This window comes from Podarcis filfolensis (genome assembly GCF_964270895.1).
Source record: "Podarcis filfolensis genome assembly, chromosome: 7".
Taxonomy (NCBI): domain Eukaryota; kingdom Metazoa; phylum Chordata; class Lepidosauria; order Squamata; family Lacertidae; genus Podarcis; species Podarcis filfolensis.
The window spans coordinates 69613122-69632000 of NC_139603.1; the positions used below are offsets into that span (position 1 = coordinate 69613122).

General features: G+C 39.0%; 1 protein-coding gene across 29 annotated transcripts in view; it reads left to right on the forward strand.

Moving 5' to 3' along the window:
* The window catches only part of RIMS2 (regulating synaptic membrane exocytosis 2), a 338908-nt gene that overhangs the window by 219027 nt on the left and 101002 nt on the right, over positions 1 to 18879 (forward strand). For 14 of the 29 annotated variants that reach the window (XM_083621718.1, XM_083621705.1, XM_083621707.1 and 11 more), the window contains 2 exons: positions 9310 to 9483; positions 10620 to 10729. In XM_083621718.1, the coding sequence (XP_083477844.1) occupies positions 9310 to 9483; positions 10620 to 10729 (284 nt within the window). Of the gene's footprint in view, positions 1 to 679; positions 752 to 3085; positions 3149 to 6495; positions 6571 to 8295; positions 8374 to 9309; positions 9484 to 10619; positions 10730 to 15805; positions 15848 to 18879 lie in introns of all 29 variants that reach the window. The other 15 variants (XM_083621721.1, XM_083621719.1, XM_083621710.1 and 12 more) reach the window with 8 other exon arrangements.

Sequence of the window (18879 nt, forward strand, 5' to 3'; positions counted from 1 at the left end):
CAAGCTTTCTGCCTTTCAGAGGGAATTTATCTGGATTTTTTTTCCAGTGGCGGACAGGGAGGTTTGCAGCTTACAAAGTGGCTGCAGCATGAAGATCTCTCTGCATTCTTTGACCATCCATGTTTCCTGGAATGTTTTGAGAGTGACATCTTGTTGCATTGCATCACTCCCAAGGTTACATTTAAATCCTCAGGCACATTACATGGTTAAGTAATGTAAGTAGCAGCACCTCTCCATTAAATTTTTTGGGGAGGATTTCTTCTCTCTTCACCTCCCTCCAAAAAATGTCAGAGGTGGTTTCATTTCACACTCATCTGCAAATGGTAGAAAAATTAATATTAGACTCAGTTATACTTTGAACCTTTGAGGAGGTTTGTCATGTGAGCTTTATTCATGATATCAGAATATATGATAATTTAAATTAGATTAAAATTTAAATTAGATGAAACAGAGGAGAAGAGGAAATTGCTGTTTTCAGCACAGTACTTGTTCTTTTTATTGTACATTTCCTCCTTTAGGTATCTTTGATGTTTGCTAGACTGCCTCATGCAGCAGGAAAAGGGTTGGATGAACATTACATAATGGTCATTATCTTTTGTGATAAAGCAAGAAAAAGCATAGAGCACCTAAGGCAATTCAAAAATGTCTGAAATATCTTTGCTGTTTATTTTATGTTCAGGAGGAATAGAAAGGAGGGAAGAGTGCCTATAACATATTATGATGACACTGATATTTCCCCTACTCCTGAAAGGTATTTTGATTCATATAGTAGATGTAGATAAGAATCTGTATTAAAGCATTTTCTGAGCACCCCTGCTGTACAATTTTGAAATAGCTAAGAATTGTGATACTTGTGCTCTTTGTGCAATATATTATTCCAAGTGATCTGTTATAAAAGGCTTGAACTAGCAGTGAGTAGTTTAGTATTGCATGAGCCGCACAGTACTTTTTCACCCAGAAGATATTTACTGGTAGAATGTGTGCACTGCAGCCAATTTCTTCTTAACACTGTTACTTTTCTCTTATGCCCATACCTTTCCCCCCACAAGTAACAATGTCACAAATCTCTGGGGTTTTTCTGCATATCCCTACTAAGCATCTTATTTGCAGGGTGTTAGGGTTATGTAGGCATTTTGGGAATCAATCCAAAGCTCTGTGCTTCTGCATTGCATGCATAGCTGCAAAAGTGAGATTTTGCAGAAACTGGAGATAACAGTGACCCCTGCATAGGGGTGATCTATGCGTACATTGGAGTTAAGTATGTGTAGTGATGCTACTGGTCTGTGAAACTTCTCTTTAAACATAGGCTTCTCCCAGTCTAAGACTTAATCGGTGCTGCACAAGTACTGTGAAAGGGCAGGGCACTGAAGCACTGGTGGTCAGCTGACTGTTCAGCCAATTCCAGGATAGTTGGTTGGATTGACAGGAGGAGGATGAGCAGGAAGCTGCTTATTATCCCTTGAAGGTTACCTCCAGCCATGCCTGTTCTAATATTTGTATCAGTTTGGTTGATGAGAGTTTATGGGTAGTTGAGACTAATGCACTAATATTAGAAACGGGTCACTTTCTCAGCTGCCTGCTAAGTAGTTTCTGCAAGCCTTGATAGTCTTAGCCACTGCTAAAGATGCTAAGGATGTCCCCCCCCACCCCAATAGCATATATTGCTACCTGTACATGGATGCTGTTTCACTATTGTGTGAGAATTCTGTATCTGTACATTTGAGTAATTATTATATGATTTAGCTAAATGCATAATAGTAGCATTATTCTGATTTTTTTGCTGTTATTATTAAACATCACACCTTATGCAGTTCCTAAACCAAAAGAAATATTTCCCTATACCCAAAGTGCTTATGATCATGGACATGGTAAAAAAAAGGGGGCGGTTATTTCTGAATACTTTTGAGGATATCTTCTATTATCTGCTAACATAAAAGTACATATTTAGGTATTCACACCAATATACTATATATATATATATATATATATATATATATATATATATATTCCATTATATCTTGTTTTAAATTACTTCATTCTTGAATTTTATTTTCATGAAGGCACATGGTTCTGATTTTATAAGTCAACCTACTTATTTCTGTAAAAGTAATATACCATTGGTAGACATAGCAAAGCACATCTATTGTCATATCTTCTTGTCATTGCTTTATTTCCATATTTTCCCCATCTTATAAAAATTTTACAATTTTGAGTAAGTCGTTTGATTGCAGCCATGCTGCATAAATTACACTGATGAACATAACTTGGTGAGGTCCATTAATTTCACTGGGCCTATTGTGAATATAACTTAGTTGAATATGACCCAAAAAATTCCACTATATTGTATAAAACGCACTATTCTTGCAAACAGTATTCACATAATGTTATGTATTTTTAATTACCCCAGTTGAAATATTTGTTATTCACAATGTGTGTATGGTTAGGCTAAAGAATACACATTATTATGCCATCAGTAAATGCAATGTATTATTATGTGTTTCATGGATATATGCAAAGCATTTATACACTGCTGTTGCTGCCAGCACATCTGTAGGTATCCTGTATGTATCCCATAGTTACATGTGGCATACAAACCAGGATTGGCCATGGCTCCCTTCTACATGCGTAGAAGTTGGCAGAATAATTTGCTGCCCCATAGAGTATAAAGTGGCTTTCAGTTTCACAGCACTATAATGCCAGTGTTACAGATATATGGTCTGGTGCATATATTTAAGATTAAAATGGCTGTTTGGTCATACATATTTTAACTGTAAAAAGAAAAAGGGTTCTTTGAGTGTATTCCATAAAACACAAGCACTTATCAAAACAATATAACACAGAAAACCAAAAAACAAACCATAGACTGAATATTAGAAGATAATAGGTCAAATGGGCTGACAGTGATTCAATGCACCAATATGTTAAGGGGGAACATACATATACATCCATTCATTGAAAGAGATATACAGAAAACACTGGAAATAACTGCCAGATTAGTCAGTCAAAAATATGTTTTCATGAAAAGTGTTGATATGTAAATAGCTTCATCTTTATAACATGTCTTTATTTTAACTGCATTGCAAAGGTATTACAATGGTGCAAGTTCATGGGCAGATCATGTAGTCAATGGTTCAGCTGAAAACTATGGGTAAGTAAAGAGTGTAGTGTTACACTTCTATAATTAAAGACATGTACTCATAATTTAAATGTAGTGTTATTTTATTAATGGGTTTCACACCTGATTAAGTGTCATTTTTTTCACTAGACCTAAGAGGGTTAGGTTTTAATATGACATGTCCATTATTTTCTTCTTTCCATGTTGCATCACACACATAGTTTGTTTAATTGTATGTAGATCTTTCTCAAAGAACAACAGTTACAGGTAAGCAAACCTGTTTTCTTTGAGCAGGTTTCCATACACGAGCATATGTACACGTTGTGTCCCTGTATCTGAACCTCTTTTGTAGATTATGTTCTGTTCATTTTTAATCCAAAATTACCTGTGCACTGACACTACATTTAAATTAATTAATAAGGCTCGTTGTATCCCTTATTTCCAGAGTTAGCTTCAGCCTCATCATGGGAAGAGAGAGAATAGCAAATATGCTTCAAATATTTATATGAATCTGGGTTTTTAATTGGAAAAAGTTTCATAGAAGACAGATGACACAGTTTGGAGGCAGTGAAAATGAAGCAGCATAGTAGGAGCTCTTCAGGTGAAACCCTGTCCATCTCCAGTTATGTGTGTTGATTGTAGTGTCAGCTGATAGCGGTCAATCAACAGCAGAAAACTTTGGAATGTTCTGATTAACAGCAGTCTGTTGGAAACCCAAATGCCTCTGCTCTGTATGATAAAGGCTATCATACCAAGAAGGAAGTTGTGAATTGTGAATAGGCTTTTGTTGCAATTTATGTGGTAGTGGTGCTATAATTTACCTTTCCTCCCCGGTGTTTTTTTTTTTGCATTTTTTCATTATTGGTAAACTTCTGAATAGTTCCAAACTTTATGCCACTCGTTTATAGGCCACCAAAAGCTTATATAGTAGCCCATTTCTGTGTTTCAGTAGAGAGAAAAATGAATAAAGGATCTGCACACTAACATGTCGACAGTCCACTCTGGCAGGTGTTTGCAAACTGCTCCACCAAAAAAACAATTCAAGAGAAGTTAAGATCCTTTTTTAATTTTGTACTGCCAGATAGATTTGCCATGCAGATATATTGCTTGGGGAACAGGAAAATTGAAGAAGCAATAGATTTTGTTTAGTGGGTCTCATTTCATGCATCCCTAGATAGTGTAAACAGCATTTGATGCAGCTAGAATAACTGGATATTTTTGAGTTTTTTGTTGTAGTTTCTTTTCATGGCACTTGGCTACATCGTTTTCTTTCCAAATATTATGATACATAGCTTAACAATAAAACCAACTTTGTTCAATGTGGTATATGAGGTGTTAGGGGAGGGGGAATACCACTGGTGGGGACACATTGTGCTCCTTCTGTGGTAGTTTGTCCACCTTTGGTCCCCACCCTGCACTTGCCTGTGGCTCCTAGAAGCTGTCAGCATAAGACAGTGGCCACACCCAGGAATGGTTTCGACTGGCCAGCCAAACCAGGTGGGAGTAACAAATGGGTCTCTCATCCTTGGTGAGTTAGGCGCTTCCTTTGCACGCAAAGACAGGCTCTGGCAGATTGAGCGGATGAGACCAATAGTGGTTCCAACAGTCAGGAAGAGTTTCTGCACATGCTGTAGAGGGAAGTGAGCGGTAGATGGGGCTCATCAACCTGGGAAGGTAGCCCATCTAGGAGAAGTAAAACTCTGTTCCTAAATCCCCGCTGCCTTGTGGAATATCTTCAGGAGAAGAGGCTAAGGAGTAAACGCTGCAGAGAAAATCCAGAGCGGAGCCCCTAAGACAGCTGGTTGTATACTGCCTCCTGGCAACTCCTGCAGCCAAGCTGGTGCCAAACATATTGCATCAGTGATGCCGAGAGAGGGGTCTTGTTGTCTGGGCAGCCCAGGACCTTCATACACACTGCCCAAGCTTACAACCCAGTGAGGTTCATTATTGGGCCTATAAGTTATTTTATACTTTACTTAACTGGCAGTAGCAGGTGAATGAGAAATAAGGAAAATTAAATATATTTGGGAAGAAATAGGACTGTCTTTTACTACTTGTGTTGAGACTGGAGCATTCTGTAATAGATGATTAAAAAAAAAAAGTCAAAATGCTACATATCATATAGCATATAAAATGTACAGAAACAGTGCAGAGGTGGTGTCAGGGAACTGCCATCGGAACTAGCAGAGGAGGCGAGGCTCCACAGCGATGCTGGAGAGGGGCCAAGCAGGGAGAGAGGCAGGTCTCCGGCTGGGGAAGAAAATCAGTGCAACACCAGGGATAGAGGGGGGCCGATGGGGGAAGCAGAGAGGAGGCTCCAGGACTCTTCGCAGGAGACCAGCGAGGAGAGCACAGGTCCTCCGCTGCCCACACCCACCCTGCGCAGAAGACTTCCGCGCAGGGAAACTTGGCGTCAAAGAACTTCTTTGCTGGAAGAGGTTCAAGAAACGCCCACTGATGGATTCTGCCAGCGACTGAACAGCCACGGAGTGGATGGCTGTCCAGCGAGAAACGGTTTAACCAGGCAACCTAGCCCAGAGCGGCGGTAACTTACGCACAAGCAACCCCTAAAGCCATTACAGGTGGGATACTAGGAAAGGAAAGAATCATATTCTCTGCCTTACATAGAGACTGGATGCATAAATCTGTTCATTTTTAATTTCTGACTTTGCTTATAGGCAGCTTTGAAGCAAATGGTGGAAAATTTGTTAAAACTAATCTAGGAAACACTTTATGTATTTTTAAAACACTCCTAAAATTAAACCACATTTTTCCTTCCTATTTAATTAGCTGTTTGGATTTAACAGAGTTTATGTTGGGGTTTTTAACTTCATGGGAAGAAAATATGGAGGAAATACTTCTTATAGCTTTTAGAAATACTTTAGAAATTAGGAATTTTCACGAATAGCTTGCTGTGATAGATATTTTGGAAAAACTATTTACTGATATCATAGACTTTTGGGATATACTGCTTAGAAGTGATCACAAGTACATAATGGTGAAAATGAAATCTTATGCAAACAGATTCATTTTTTCTGGTTTGCCATAGCATACATTCATCATATATGGTCTCTTTAAGACATTATTTTATTATCTCAATTCTATATTCAGTATATCTGAGCATACTTTTGCTTATATTACATATATGATGGCTTAATTTTATAATATTAGTACATATGAATTTTATGATTATATTATGCACTATTAGTGACTGTGGTCCACTTTAAAATGAAATCTCAGTTACTCAGTATGTAATTATTTTAAAATTGTTTTGTTGATAGCTTAATACTGGTGTTTTACCTTGGTTAAAAAATAGAAATATAAGTTGTGCTAACATGATGGTGTGCTAACAAAAGGATATTGTGTCTGTGACCAAACAGCAAATTTCCAATAGCTAGTAGAAGAATAGCATGTCCAAGGATTGAGATCCAACAGCCTTCCACAGATACGGACAGGTACTTCCAGTAAAAAGTAGCTAGTATAGCCTTGCACTTGTTACTCTTAGGTATTTGTTTGTTTTTATTCCTGTTGCAGTGCAATCAGTGTCTCTAGAAGTAGAGGAAGCCTTAAATGGTCATTAAAATGCACCATTTTCATGCTGCATTTTTGTGTTTTCATTTCTTTGTCACTGACACATTCATTGCTTTAAGTGGCTTCATTGTTTTAGCCCTGGCTGCTGCCATTACTTGTCATGTACTATGGACAGAAAACCAAATACTGTGTCTAACAAAGCAGGTAGCACCTGGCCTAGGAAGCAATGAATTGTCTGTGCTCATGCATCATCATGTTTCCTAATTTGCTCATTGTAGCAATATATATAATTTTAAAACTTTCTATGTTAATGGAGTTCCCTTAATTATACATAACTTTGATGTGCAAGATTCATTTTCTACTTATTTTTAAAAGTTATGTGAATCTCATCAGCTTAGGATGTACAAAATTTTGTTTAGACAAGATTATTGCAGTGTGACACAAATAGATCGTTTTAGCTTGTCAGGTTACATCTTAACTAATGTAATTTAAGTTCTAGTTCTGATATGTCTTGTGGATTTGTAAATTCCAAGTTCATGATGACATTTGGCCTAGTAAAACTATGCAGAATCTAACTGCTGGGTTAAGAAACTCAGCTCTAGTCAGTGTACAGGGAAATAATGTACCGGTACTTGGATCTCTCACAAGTTGACAAAAAATAGAGTGAGGGTTCTTTCCAGTAAAGATTGATGTTGAAGTAATTATTGTTCAAATAGTGGGATGGCAAACACTTGCCTGTAATGCAAAAAGAGTTTGAAAACATCTTGGGCATTACTTTTCGTGGTGATTGCACTCTACTTTTATTTTTACATAGCTTTCAGCAATTTAAGAAACAAATACTAGTTGTGTGACTGAATATCATTAGAATGACTTAAAATTAATCACACGTGCTTGAAAAGCTTAACATGTGACAAGGCAAGGATGCTCCACTGAAAGGTATGAAGAGTTTTATAATTCAGAGAGCTATTCAAGAGCTATAGGTTGGATATTGAACTAGTGTGAAGTGTATTGATTGATAATGTACCCATAAATGACTCAGGAAAAGTTGACTGCATTAGAGAACATAGAATCTATATCTTCACAGATCCTTTTATGAACCCTGCCCTCAAGAGCATTATCTCTCTCATATATGGAGTACCTTAGTAAGATGTGTCTCGCTCTTCTTAGACCATCACTTTTAGTGTCCTGTAGATGGAAAAAGAAAGCCTTTGGCTGTGGGGGGCCATCTTGCATTACCTTTCCAGTGTTGGAGCTGCTGCAGTGCAATTGCTTTTGGTGCCATGAGAATGACACCAGAAGTCCCAGAATACACAAGAGGAGACTATAGAAGAGCTCCTCCTGGAAACTGCACTGATGTGGAAAGGAACCACAGATTCTCTCCTATGGCCTTGGGGCTTCTGACATTATCTTCTTGATACAAGAAGGGAGAAATTGCAGAAACTCCCACACTGTGGTGGTAAAATGACAAGCGGCCCTTAAGTAAGTTTTACATAAAAGATTTTTTAAGGGGAAACCTCCCCCCCCCCCCACTTCATCAAGACCTGTAGTTATAGACTTGACACTTCCTTGCTGCCCCGTAAATATACACCTCTCTGTTAAATGCAGCATTAGCTAAGGTGACCTTTTTTTGTTTATCCTTGACATTAAAGAAGTGAAACAGTGGATGTATTGGCAGATCAAGCTTCCTGTTCAGAAAGTGAATATATAGATCCAGAAGAAAACATGAGGTAATCTTTGTGAGTTTGTCTGAGGCTAGCTGTGATACCTCCCTGATAGTTAGTATCTCCTGCTGATCATGTGTTCCAGTGTACAGTATCTGCTTGTTACGTGCTTTAGATTAAGGCTATTGGAGGATGGTATTATTCTGAACCTGTCTGTGGGGCATTTATTTAGTACCTCATTGAAAGCCTACAACCCTGAAAAATGGTTTTGTGTGAACACATTTCTGAATAACTATTTGAAAACTTTTTGTTTTGACTTTTTAGGTATTCTTTCATTATGCTGATATACTAACATATTCCATTTGATGTGATCTATATTTTTCCCTCAGAAGTGCAACTAGTATTCCTGCATAGGTCATATTCAGTAGCAGATAATTTTCATCTGCTTTAAAACAGAGGAAAAAAACCAGCAACTTTCCTTGACTAAAGTTAAGACTAAAGTTGACACCAGCATCTTTTGAATGGAAAACAATATTAATGAAAATATCAAGATCCTGAAGTCTTTTACTCATATTCAGTTATCCTAATCAAGTGTACTGACGTTAATGACAACCTTACTGACTGAGAGTGCAAGTTATGACCTTACTTTTAAAAATATTAACTTGGCTTGCTATTTTTAGTCAAGCCAATGGTTTTTATTCTTAATTCAGAGAGTCTTCACAAAACAGTAAATGACTCATTCTAATGCAGGATATCCTAGTACACAAGCTGCAGATTATGACATTATAACCCATTTAAAATGTTTTCATATACCAAATTATTAATAAAGGGACAAACTCCCTTCATACGTCTTCTATGTTATCAGGAAGCTAACTAAAACAAAGAACGAAAAAGCTGTTAGAAATGTACATAATGTTGATCATCTCCGAACCCAGTATGATGCGGCATAATGCGTAACTATAGATAAAGGTCAATTGAGCTGCTTTTTGACTAACATTACAGGAATTGGGGACCTAGACTACCATATCAAAGATCCAGATCAACAGAACAGCGTCCTGTGGTAGAGCGGCCCAGCCCCCGCTCTCGATCCACTGAGCGTCCTGACTCAAATCTCATGAGATCGATGCCTTCATTAATGACTGGAAGATCTGCCCCTCCCTCACCTGCCTTATCGAGGTGAAACAGACAACCCAATCAGACTAATCCTGCCCCACTAGCTCACTTTTTATTTTCCCCAAAGCTCAATGGTATTGCCTTTCATCATTGACTGATCACCAGTAGCCGTAGATACTAACCCTGCCAACGCCAACACACTATTTATATTCCACAGGGGATATAATGGTGTGGCTGCCATTCTAATTTGTTTACTAACAATGATTAATGACATAAATAATTACATTTGTTTTTGTGATTTCTCATTTATCAGGAATCCTGGGTGATTTCTCACACCATGTGCACCTCATAACTGCCATGTATTTCTCTTACAGAATGAGAAATTGTATGTGGTCATCTGACATCGCTTATGGAATTATCACCATAACATCAAATGAAACTTTTTTTTTCTTTCAAAAAACAGTTTCTTAAATTTGATTGTATTAATTGTATGTACGATTTTAACCGCTGTTTTCTCTGATTTGCTGTGTGCATGTCCTGCATTGTTCCTGTCTAAGTAATGTATTTCTGATCAAACAGTATTGAAATAAGTAAACTGTTTTGACAAAAAGTACAGTGGACATAGCATAGAAATGTGTGGAGCTGATTGTGTCCACAGAAATTACTTTCTAGCAAAATATTATGATTCTTTGTCTTTTAGTGGTGAATTAGGATGATTAAGAGCAATCATATTACTCCATTTCAGTCACTGAAATGTACATCTGCCTTATTGCTTGCTGTATATTCATAGCTGAATAAAACACTGATTCAATATGTTAACTGAATTCTGAAACCATACGTATCTTTCTGCTGGACTTTAAAATATAGAACATATACATACACACAATTTTATGTGTATCTCTTTCTGTATGTGTTATTGCATCTGTGTGCATATATATATCTACATACATTTTCATAGACAATTTGCAGATGCAATTCCTTAAACATTACATGTATCATCCTTTTGCATAATTTTGGCTTTTTCCTCAGATGAACCTTCCTTTTAGCAATAACTATGCCTTCTAAAATGCATAGGGCCGAGCTGCCACAGCTAACAAAGGTTCAACTTGTACAAAAACCATTCCTCATTTATTTGTTTTTCAGACACCTAGGAACAACTCTATCTCACTGTTAATGGTTTCTTTTGCTGTGTCCTGTAGGTCACATGCTCGTACGGGGTCTGTCCAAACAAGCCCATCAGGTACTCCAGTAGCAGGACGCAGGGGTAGACAATTGCCACAACTCCCACCCAAGGGAACACTGGAGAGAAGTAAGTGAGCTTTTTAAAGTTCAGAGATGTTGTTGCTAAATATAAAAGTAATAGCGTTGAATGGAAACCTTTGCCTCTAAGGTTTTGAACTGGTTTTTGGCAAGAGATGTGTTCTATATTGCCCATTACTTGTTTCAATAGCTTTTAAAGCTCTGTACAGTATTGATTTCTATAATTGTCATCACAACTATAGAATTAATACGTGGATCATGATTCATCCTACCTTCATTGCAATCAAAATATAAGTTCGAACATAACCTGTAAAGTCTTCTAATGATGAACATATAATAAACTGCACCATCCTAAAAGGTTGCAAGTGTTTGTTAATCCCATTCATTTCATAGGAATATCAGCTAATGCAGGACCATAAAATGTGACACAGTGGCCCTATATACATTCTTTGTAAATAAGGATAATTAAAGCAATCTGGACAAATATAAAGGATGAAATGTGGAGGTACCTCTATGATGCCAGTCCTAAACTGATTAAACACAAGATGGTGGCTCACCATTATGGATGGGCATTTAGTTTATGCTGCATATTATGGTCATATGTTCATTTCTACTCATGTAGTTTCCCCCTTCCCTCCAGAGACTTGTGGGGAGATGTTTATTGGTGGCTGTTGGAGAAAGAAGAGTGATGGGTGTTTGTATTGCCAGCCAAATGGGCCATGCTGCATCTGCCCACAGAGGTTACTCTTATGTGAAAAAGGCCCACATTATAAGCAGTTTGACATCTATGAATGGCTTGACACTACCTCTCAAATATAAAGTTCCTATGCAGTATCAGGCATCTGGTCAAAATACGAGGCCTGACTGATGGAGAGACTTGGCTACTAAGCAAATTTTTCTTGAGTGTGATAGACTGTCAGATTCTGGCAACAGCTAATTTTAATTGTTTAGGTCTCACGTATGCCTCAATTATGTTTGGTTGAATCATGCTTTCCACCGTTCGAGTCCTGTTCGAAATTTTGGGAGGGAGCATTTTTCTGCTTATAGGACATGAAAATAAAATAAACTTTCAGCATTTACAATTAGACTTCTCAGATATTCCTACAAAATTCTGTTTAATTGCCCAGATGAGCACTCCTTCCGCTGCCTCCAAATGAAGATCTGTTTTATGCCTTTTGTATACTTTATGGGGTTTGTGGTTTTTTTTAATCCCATGCTTTGGTTCCCTTTTCTGTTTTACTTTAATTTCCCCCAGACAGTGGAGACAAGGAGAAGGTCTGAACAGAAAGGAGGGTTTGTTTTGTGCTATAAGCCTTTTTATTCCATGGGAGGCTTTCTAAGGGGGGAAAAACTGCTGCAATTGATGCTACTGAATTGTATAGATTTTACCTTGACTAAAATATTTTACATTAGTGAGGCATGTACCAACATCCACTGCACCTTTTGTAACTTAGCTTTATATAAATAGCAACAGAGCTGTGGCACTATTCAACAGCTTAACTTATTCAACTCTGTTAGAGTACATTATTTAGATACATAACAGTACCCTTTGGAATCAAGGATCATATAGCAGGTTCATAGTGAAATAGAATAACAAATAGTTACAGTGCAATCCTAACTATGTCTACCCAGAAGTAAATCCTATTAAATTTAATAGGGCTTACTCCCAGGTAGGTGGGTTAGGATTGTAGCCTAAGACTGAATTTACACATACACATGCTCATATGTAGGGATAAGCAGTCAAAAACAACCTGACACAGTGGGATGATGAAAGAAAACAACGTAACAGAATTTAAACACATCAGTTTTGATATAACCTTTTTGGTATCCACAACTGTGTTACGAAGCACTCGCTAAATGCACCAGCACCAGTCACAGAGAGTCAATTTTTCCTTGTCATGCGATTTTCCATTTTCTTTGTATATTGGACTTTGAAAATTTAATTTATTGAAATAGTAGACTGTTTGTTCAGAGATCATCATCCCAGTTTGTGTTGTCTTTTGTGTTTTGAAAACAATTGTAACAGTTAAACGTTAAGTATCAGATGAAAATATAGATATGTCTGATTGAAGGTAATAAAGTTCATTGTTGTTCAAAATGCAGACTACTTAACAATGGGAAGTAGTCCTGGTACGAAATTACTTTTTGTGAGAACTGTGCCCTGATATCTGGACCATGGTAAAGTCATATTAACTAAATGACATTGTATATATTATATATATACATTCACCATGTTCCAAAAATCCACTTAGACTTACACAACATGCTTGAATTATCTCAGTGGAACAGTTTTTACTCTGAACATATGTTGTCTTATCACAAAAATCCCTTTGAAATATTCCTGTATTTGAAAAGGAGTTTGTCATGTGACATGGAAGTTGCTGCTCAGAAAGAACAAACCCCAAATTAACTTTGTCTCATAATACTATGCACATAATATACAATGAACATGCATTAGTTTGCATGTTGTATGTATGTTGTATTTCAGCACCAAGCACATCATTAACACTAAATATGTTTAGTAGTATTTAGCAGTTTTATTGTTGGCCTGGTACCTGCCATTGAATATTACTACAGTGCTATCCCAGTCCAGGTAGGGGTGTAGCTTGGCCACCAGTCAAAGCTGACAGAAGGCACTCTGCACCACTGAGGCCACTGAATCCATGTAGTAATGGATTCAGTAGCACCCCCAAGCTACGTGCCTGCTCCTTAAGAGGGAGTGTAACACCCTCAAGAACAGGCAGTCTCCCAGCTATCCGGTCTAGGGAACTATCACTGATAGTGCCTCTGTCCTATCTGGATTGAGCTTCAGTTTGTCGGCTCTCATCCAGTCCATTACCGAGGCAAGACATCTAGCACGTCCACTGCCATTCCTGTAATGCAAAGGGGAAATAGAGCTGCCCTTTGCCCCTGTCTCTTTCCTGCCAAGGGTCATCATATAAAGTGACCAAGGAAGTTTCTGTGCCAAAGTCAGGCCAAAATCCTGATTGAAATGGGTCTAGGAAATCAGTCTCTTCCAAGAGTGCCTGGATCTGTTCAGCAACCACCCACTCGAGACCTTGCCCTTCGGAAGGGAGATTGACAACTGGCTGGCAATTACTTAGGTTCTCAGAATCTAGGGATGTTTTCTTAAGAAGTGGTCTTATTTACTGCATAGATGGCTACATATCTCCAGTGCTGAAATGTCCTTCAGTCTCATTCATCTGAGACTTTTAGGCCACAGTTCTAACACCATTATTAAAACAATTTTATTAAAAAGTTATATAGATTATATTTTGTGGGTTTTCTGGATTTTTGCCTTCTCCAGCAGTGTGTCTTGGATTTGGAGCAGATTGGTCCAACTAGTGATGAATCAAGTTGAATGAGCCCATTAGCTTATGTTTACCAAACCAATCCCCTCTGTTTTTGCAGTTCTGGGAAGCCACTGAAAATGAGAGCTTTACTGAGTCTTTGCTTGGCCACCAGAACTTTGATAATTGTCAGAACTTGACCTGATCTGGAGCTATTCCTCCCTAAGTATTTCTGTGACACTTTGTTATCTAGTTTGCATGGTTTGATCTGTAGTTGGTGGGTGACTTAGATGGTTGACTGTTGTGCCTTTAGGATCAAAAAATTTACTGCAAGTATCAGAATGATATTATCCAAATGCATCGTGCAGTCATACTTGAAATACTGTCTACAGTTCTGTTCACCCCATCTCAAAAAGGATGTTATAGAGCTGCAAAATATGAAGAAAGGGGGCACCAAAATAGTGTTTGAGCATCTTCTTTACAAGGAAAAGTTATATTGTTTTTGACTTTTTAATTGAGAAAAAGGTGATGAGGGGCATCATCAAGGTGTTAATATGGGATGTATGGGATGAAGATGGCTAGTGGGGGAGAGGAGACTCTCTGAGCAACAGCATCCTTATAGTTGACCTTCCAAAGCTTTAGTAATATGTTCTCCTATACCCAGTATCTTGCCCAATACTGTATAGACTGGAAAAAAACATTCTAACACCATCCCAAAAAACAGTGACATTCTAAAGGAATATAAAAAAAGAGAGAGTATAGCAAATGGAAGTCTGCTCATGTGGTAGGACTTAACCTTCTCCACACTGCTACCCCTGAAAAACCACTTTCCTTTCATAAGGTGTATCCCCAGCTCATATTATATTATGCACCATTCCAGAATGTTCCCCAACTCTCAAGGGAAATTTTTCACACAACTCTGAATCCAGCTCTGTTGCTTTGGAAATTAGAGAAATATGGGCCTATTTCTAATTTCCTAGTGGGTAGAATATTGTAAGGTTTTCTGTTTCCTCCACCAGCACTGTCCATATTAGACAATGTGATTTAATCAGGATTTGTGCTTGTGAGGCTTATTGTTGCTGGATGAGGAGGATGAGCTGCAATGGAAGGCTAAGAGGAGGGGCAATGAAGGGATCAAAACGGCCCTATAGACATCTGGTGCCCAGGGTCTAGAGACAGCCCTGATACTTCCCTTTAAAATGTAAAGGGACCCCGACCGTTAAGTCCAGTTGTGGACGACTCTGGGGTTGCGGCGCTCATCTCGCTTTACTGGCCAAGGGAGCCGGCGTTTGTCCGCAGACAGCTGTGGCCAGCATGACTAAGCTGCTTCTGGCGAACCAGAGCAGCACAGGGAAACACCGTTTACCTTCCCGCTGTAGCGGTACCTATTTATCTACTCGCACTTTGACATTCTTTCAAACTGCTAGGTTGGCAGGAGCAGGGACCGAGCAATGGGAGCTCACCCTGTTGCGGGGATTTGAACCGCCAACCTTTTGATCAGCAAGCCCTGGGCTCCGTGGTTTAGATCACAGCGCCACCCGCGTCCCATGATACTTCCCTTACCTGCACATAAATAATTGTTTTGATTGTGGACCCTGTAATTCATTATTATTTACCTTTGTTGATATAATTGTTGGGTTACATGGATTTAAGAAGATTTTAGTAGAACAAGTGTGAAGCCCTGTGTGTAACTACCCAGTTGTTATTATTATTGCAAATGATACGTGAGGATTGTGTTTGCTTCTGTGTATTAACACTTGGGTGGTTTGGGAAGAACACTGTGTCATCTCTTATGTAATTACTAATTTTCACTCTCTGTTTTTATTGCCATAAAGATTGTGAGGAAAAACATCATACACCTGTTAGTGGGAGGAAAGGCAAGTTCATGCCATAACTACTAGATTGTGTTTGTGTAGAGCTATATTACTTGTAGTTTATGTTGCATGTTGTCTATTAGCTTAGTTAACAGTGCATTAATATTTAGTTATTGTCATACACTGATCTTCTGTCGCCTTTGACTGGACTTAACCATCCAGGGGTCCTTTACCTTTTACCTTTACCTTCTATTATTGGGAATAATGTTAACAGTTTTCTTATTGCACCTATTGCAAAACTTATCCCACATTGCAAGCTTACCGGGAATGGTTGTTTGGGCCCAGCACAGCTGTTGGGGAAGGAGGGAGCAGCATCTGGAACCTCATGCCTGCTGCAAGGTGCTTTGCACACTTTGCAACGTCACAGAAAGCAGAGACTGTGGGTGAGGCTGAGAGCTTCATTGCTGGGTCCTCAGGGGGCAGAGCTTCTGGGGCAAACCAAAGTGAAGATTTTGAAAGTCTGGCAGACCTGCCCAGCTTCCACCATCACAGCTTCCAGCCAATCTTCCCACCTACCCTCTGCTTGTATTTATTGTAATCGTGATTCCATTTTCCAGATTTTTACACTGTTTAAAATGAGTGCATTCCTATGGACAATTTGTTGGCTGCTGGATTCAGGACGGGGTGGGGGGGGATGGGGTGGAAATTTTACCCACAGGCAGACTGATCATTTCCTGTGGGCTTTTGCTTACCTCACAGCAATTGTCAAAACTTTCCTATGGCTGAAGAAGCATTTGGCTGGATCCTTAGGAGGGAGGGACAGAGGAAGGGCACCTGGCCGCAGCCCAACAGTGGATTCCCCTAAGGGACCTTGGAGGGTGGAGATTTCTGTCCAGAAGCCCAGCTCAGGTGCTGACAGGCCATTGCGCCCCTCCCCCAGTGGCCAGAGGAGGTTCGGCAGAAGTAGTTCACACTGTGGTGAACCCCAGCAGTGGTCAACCTCAGCTGCTAAAATGCAGCTCATTAACAATGCAGCAGGCAGGCTGGTTGGTCACATGGATACATGCCCAATGCCTACCCTAAACCTCTTGCATTGTAATCAATGAAGTTACAGCCTACAGTAATTGAATCCAGTGTAATTGTGTGTGTGTTGTCATTTGCCGCCTGCTTCTGCACCCCCCACAGCTACAATGTACATGGGCCTGCAGTGTACACTATATAAGCTATATAAGACTGAAAGGTCAATATGCAACAGCAGCTAGAATATTTTGACTGCAATCCTGTATGCTGTTAAGCTGTTTAAATCTTCTGGGACAGACGGGATTTAAGCAGCCTGTCTGCAAGTCTTGAAATGCACTTGAAGTTGGGGAGGCCAAGAGAAATTAAATGAACTCAAGCCTGGTGTATGTGTATGATCCTCCTTGCCATGGATTCAGTGATCCCTGTAGGGTCCTGTTTTATACCACCCACTCTTGGTGCAAGCTAGGTAAGTTTGGAATAATTTGGCATGGAAGGAGAGAAACAGGGTTCTGATGAGCCTCCACCAATGGGAGCTTCACCCACATTAGGAAAGAGCACCCATTACATGTTTAGTCTAATTGCTTCATGGTCTTGAGAATCAAGCTTTCAACTTTTGCCTATTTCCATGCTTATAGTGTTTAGAAGGGAGGTATCTGAAAAGCTGCAAAACTCAAGTCTATTTTGCTTCTCTCTCTCTCTCTCTCTCTCTCTCTCTCTGTATGAGCGCATTGTTACAAGAATATAAACACAGGTGCAAATCTATTATGCTATCTATACAGAAGAAAGCAATGTTGAATTTTCCTTGTTGAGTTTATTTAAAGTGTGCAAGCAAAATAAAACCTAGTTAATCTAATCAAAACAATAAATGCAAATTATAGTGTTAAGGAATTAATGTGCCAAATCATTTATTTATTTGGCTTTTTTGCTTACAATATTTATATGTTGCCTTTCTGCCAATGCACTCACAGCTGCTTACAGTTTAAAACAGTGACAGCCAAACTTGGCCCTCCAGCTGTTTTTGGACTACAACAACTCCCCTCATCCCTAGCTAGCAGGACCAGTGGTCAGGGATGATGGGAACTGTAGTCCCCAAACAGCTGGAGGGCCAAGTTTGGCCATCACAGGTTTAAAATAATGGCAAACACTCTAATGGATAAAAGTACAAAATGGAAAAAGAGATAGGAAGAGAAGAGGAAAATAAACTGTATGGGTACAAACACACTAATGGAGCAAATCCACTGCCCCTGCCAGTGTGTTTCCACTACCCCACCATGTGCTTTGCCCCTCCCCCTCTCTCATCTGATAAGCAGCTGCAGGAGGTCAGTTAAGCATCTCTGCAATACCATGCCATACACTACTGTTTCTTTCAGCTTGGAAGAGAAGAGAGGCAGATGAAGAGATGAGGAAATTTATGTCTTGTTTTGTTTTCAAAAGAGTTGGGTTGCCTAACAATCATGATAGCATCAGACCTTGTTGGCACTTCCGTTCATGAAGTCCTAAATTTAAGAGGTAGTTTACACACAGGGAAGTTTATTCCTGCTTCACTGCTATCCAAGTATCACAGTTTATCTGCAAGTACAGTATATGCAATCCAGTACACATTTAGTTTGTGTAAATCTATTGAACTGGATGGGATTTTCTTCTGAGTAGAAATGCATAGTATAGCACTTTGGAAGACTAAAACGTCTGAGAACAGGATGCTAGACTAGATGGGCCGTTGGCCTGATCCAGAAAGCTATTTTTGTGTCCTTACAAAAGATTAAACCGATTTTTGGTGAATGGGTATATCAAGACTGTAAGCCAAGCAGTTAAATAGATCCTTTATGTTCAGAGCCAGTAAATCTCTGAGCCACAGACAGTGGTGACACACAGCGCGAAGCCTATAATCTTCATGACTTCTTGTGAGCTTCCAGAGCCTTCAGACTAGCCACTTTTGAAAACTTGGATCTGATCTAACAAGGCAGTTTGTAATTTGTTAGCTGGCAGTAAAACCAGCAAGGAATTCCAAAATGTGCATTATATTATATATTATATTTTCTACCTATTTTGGGACATACTGGTTAGTTTGAATTGGG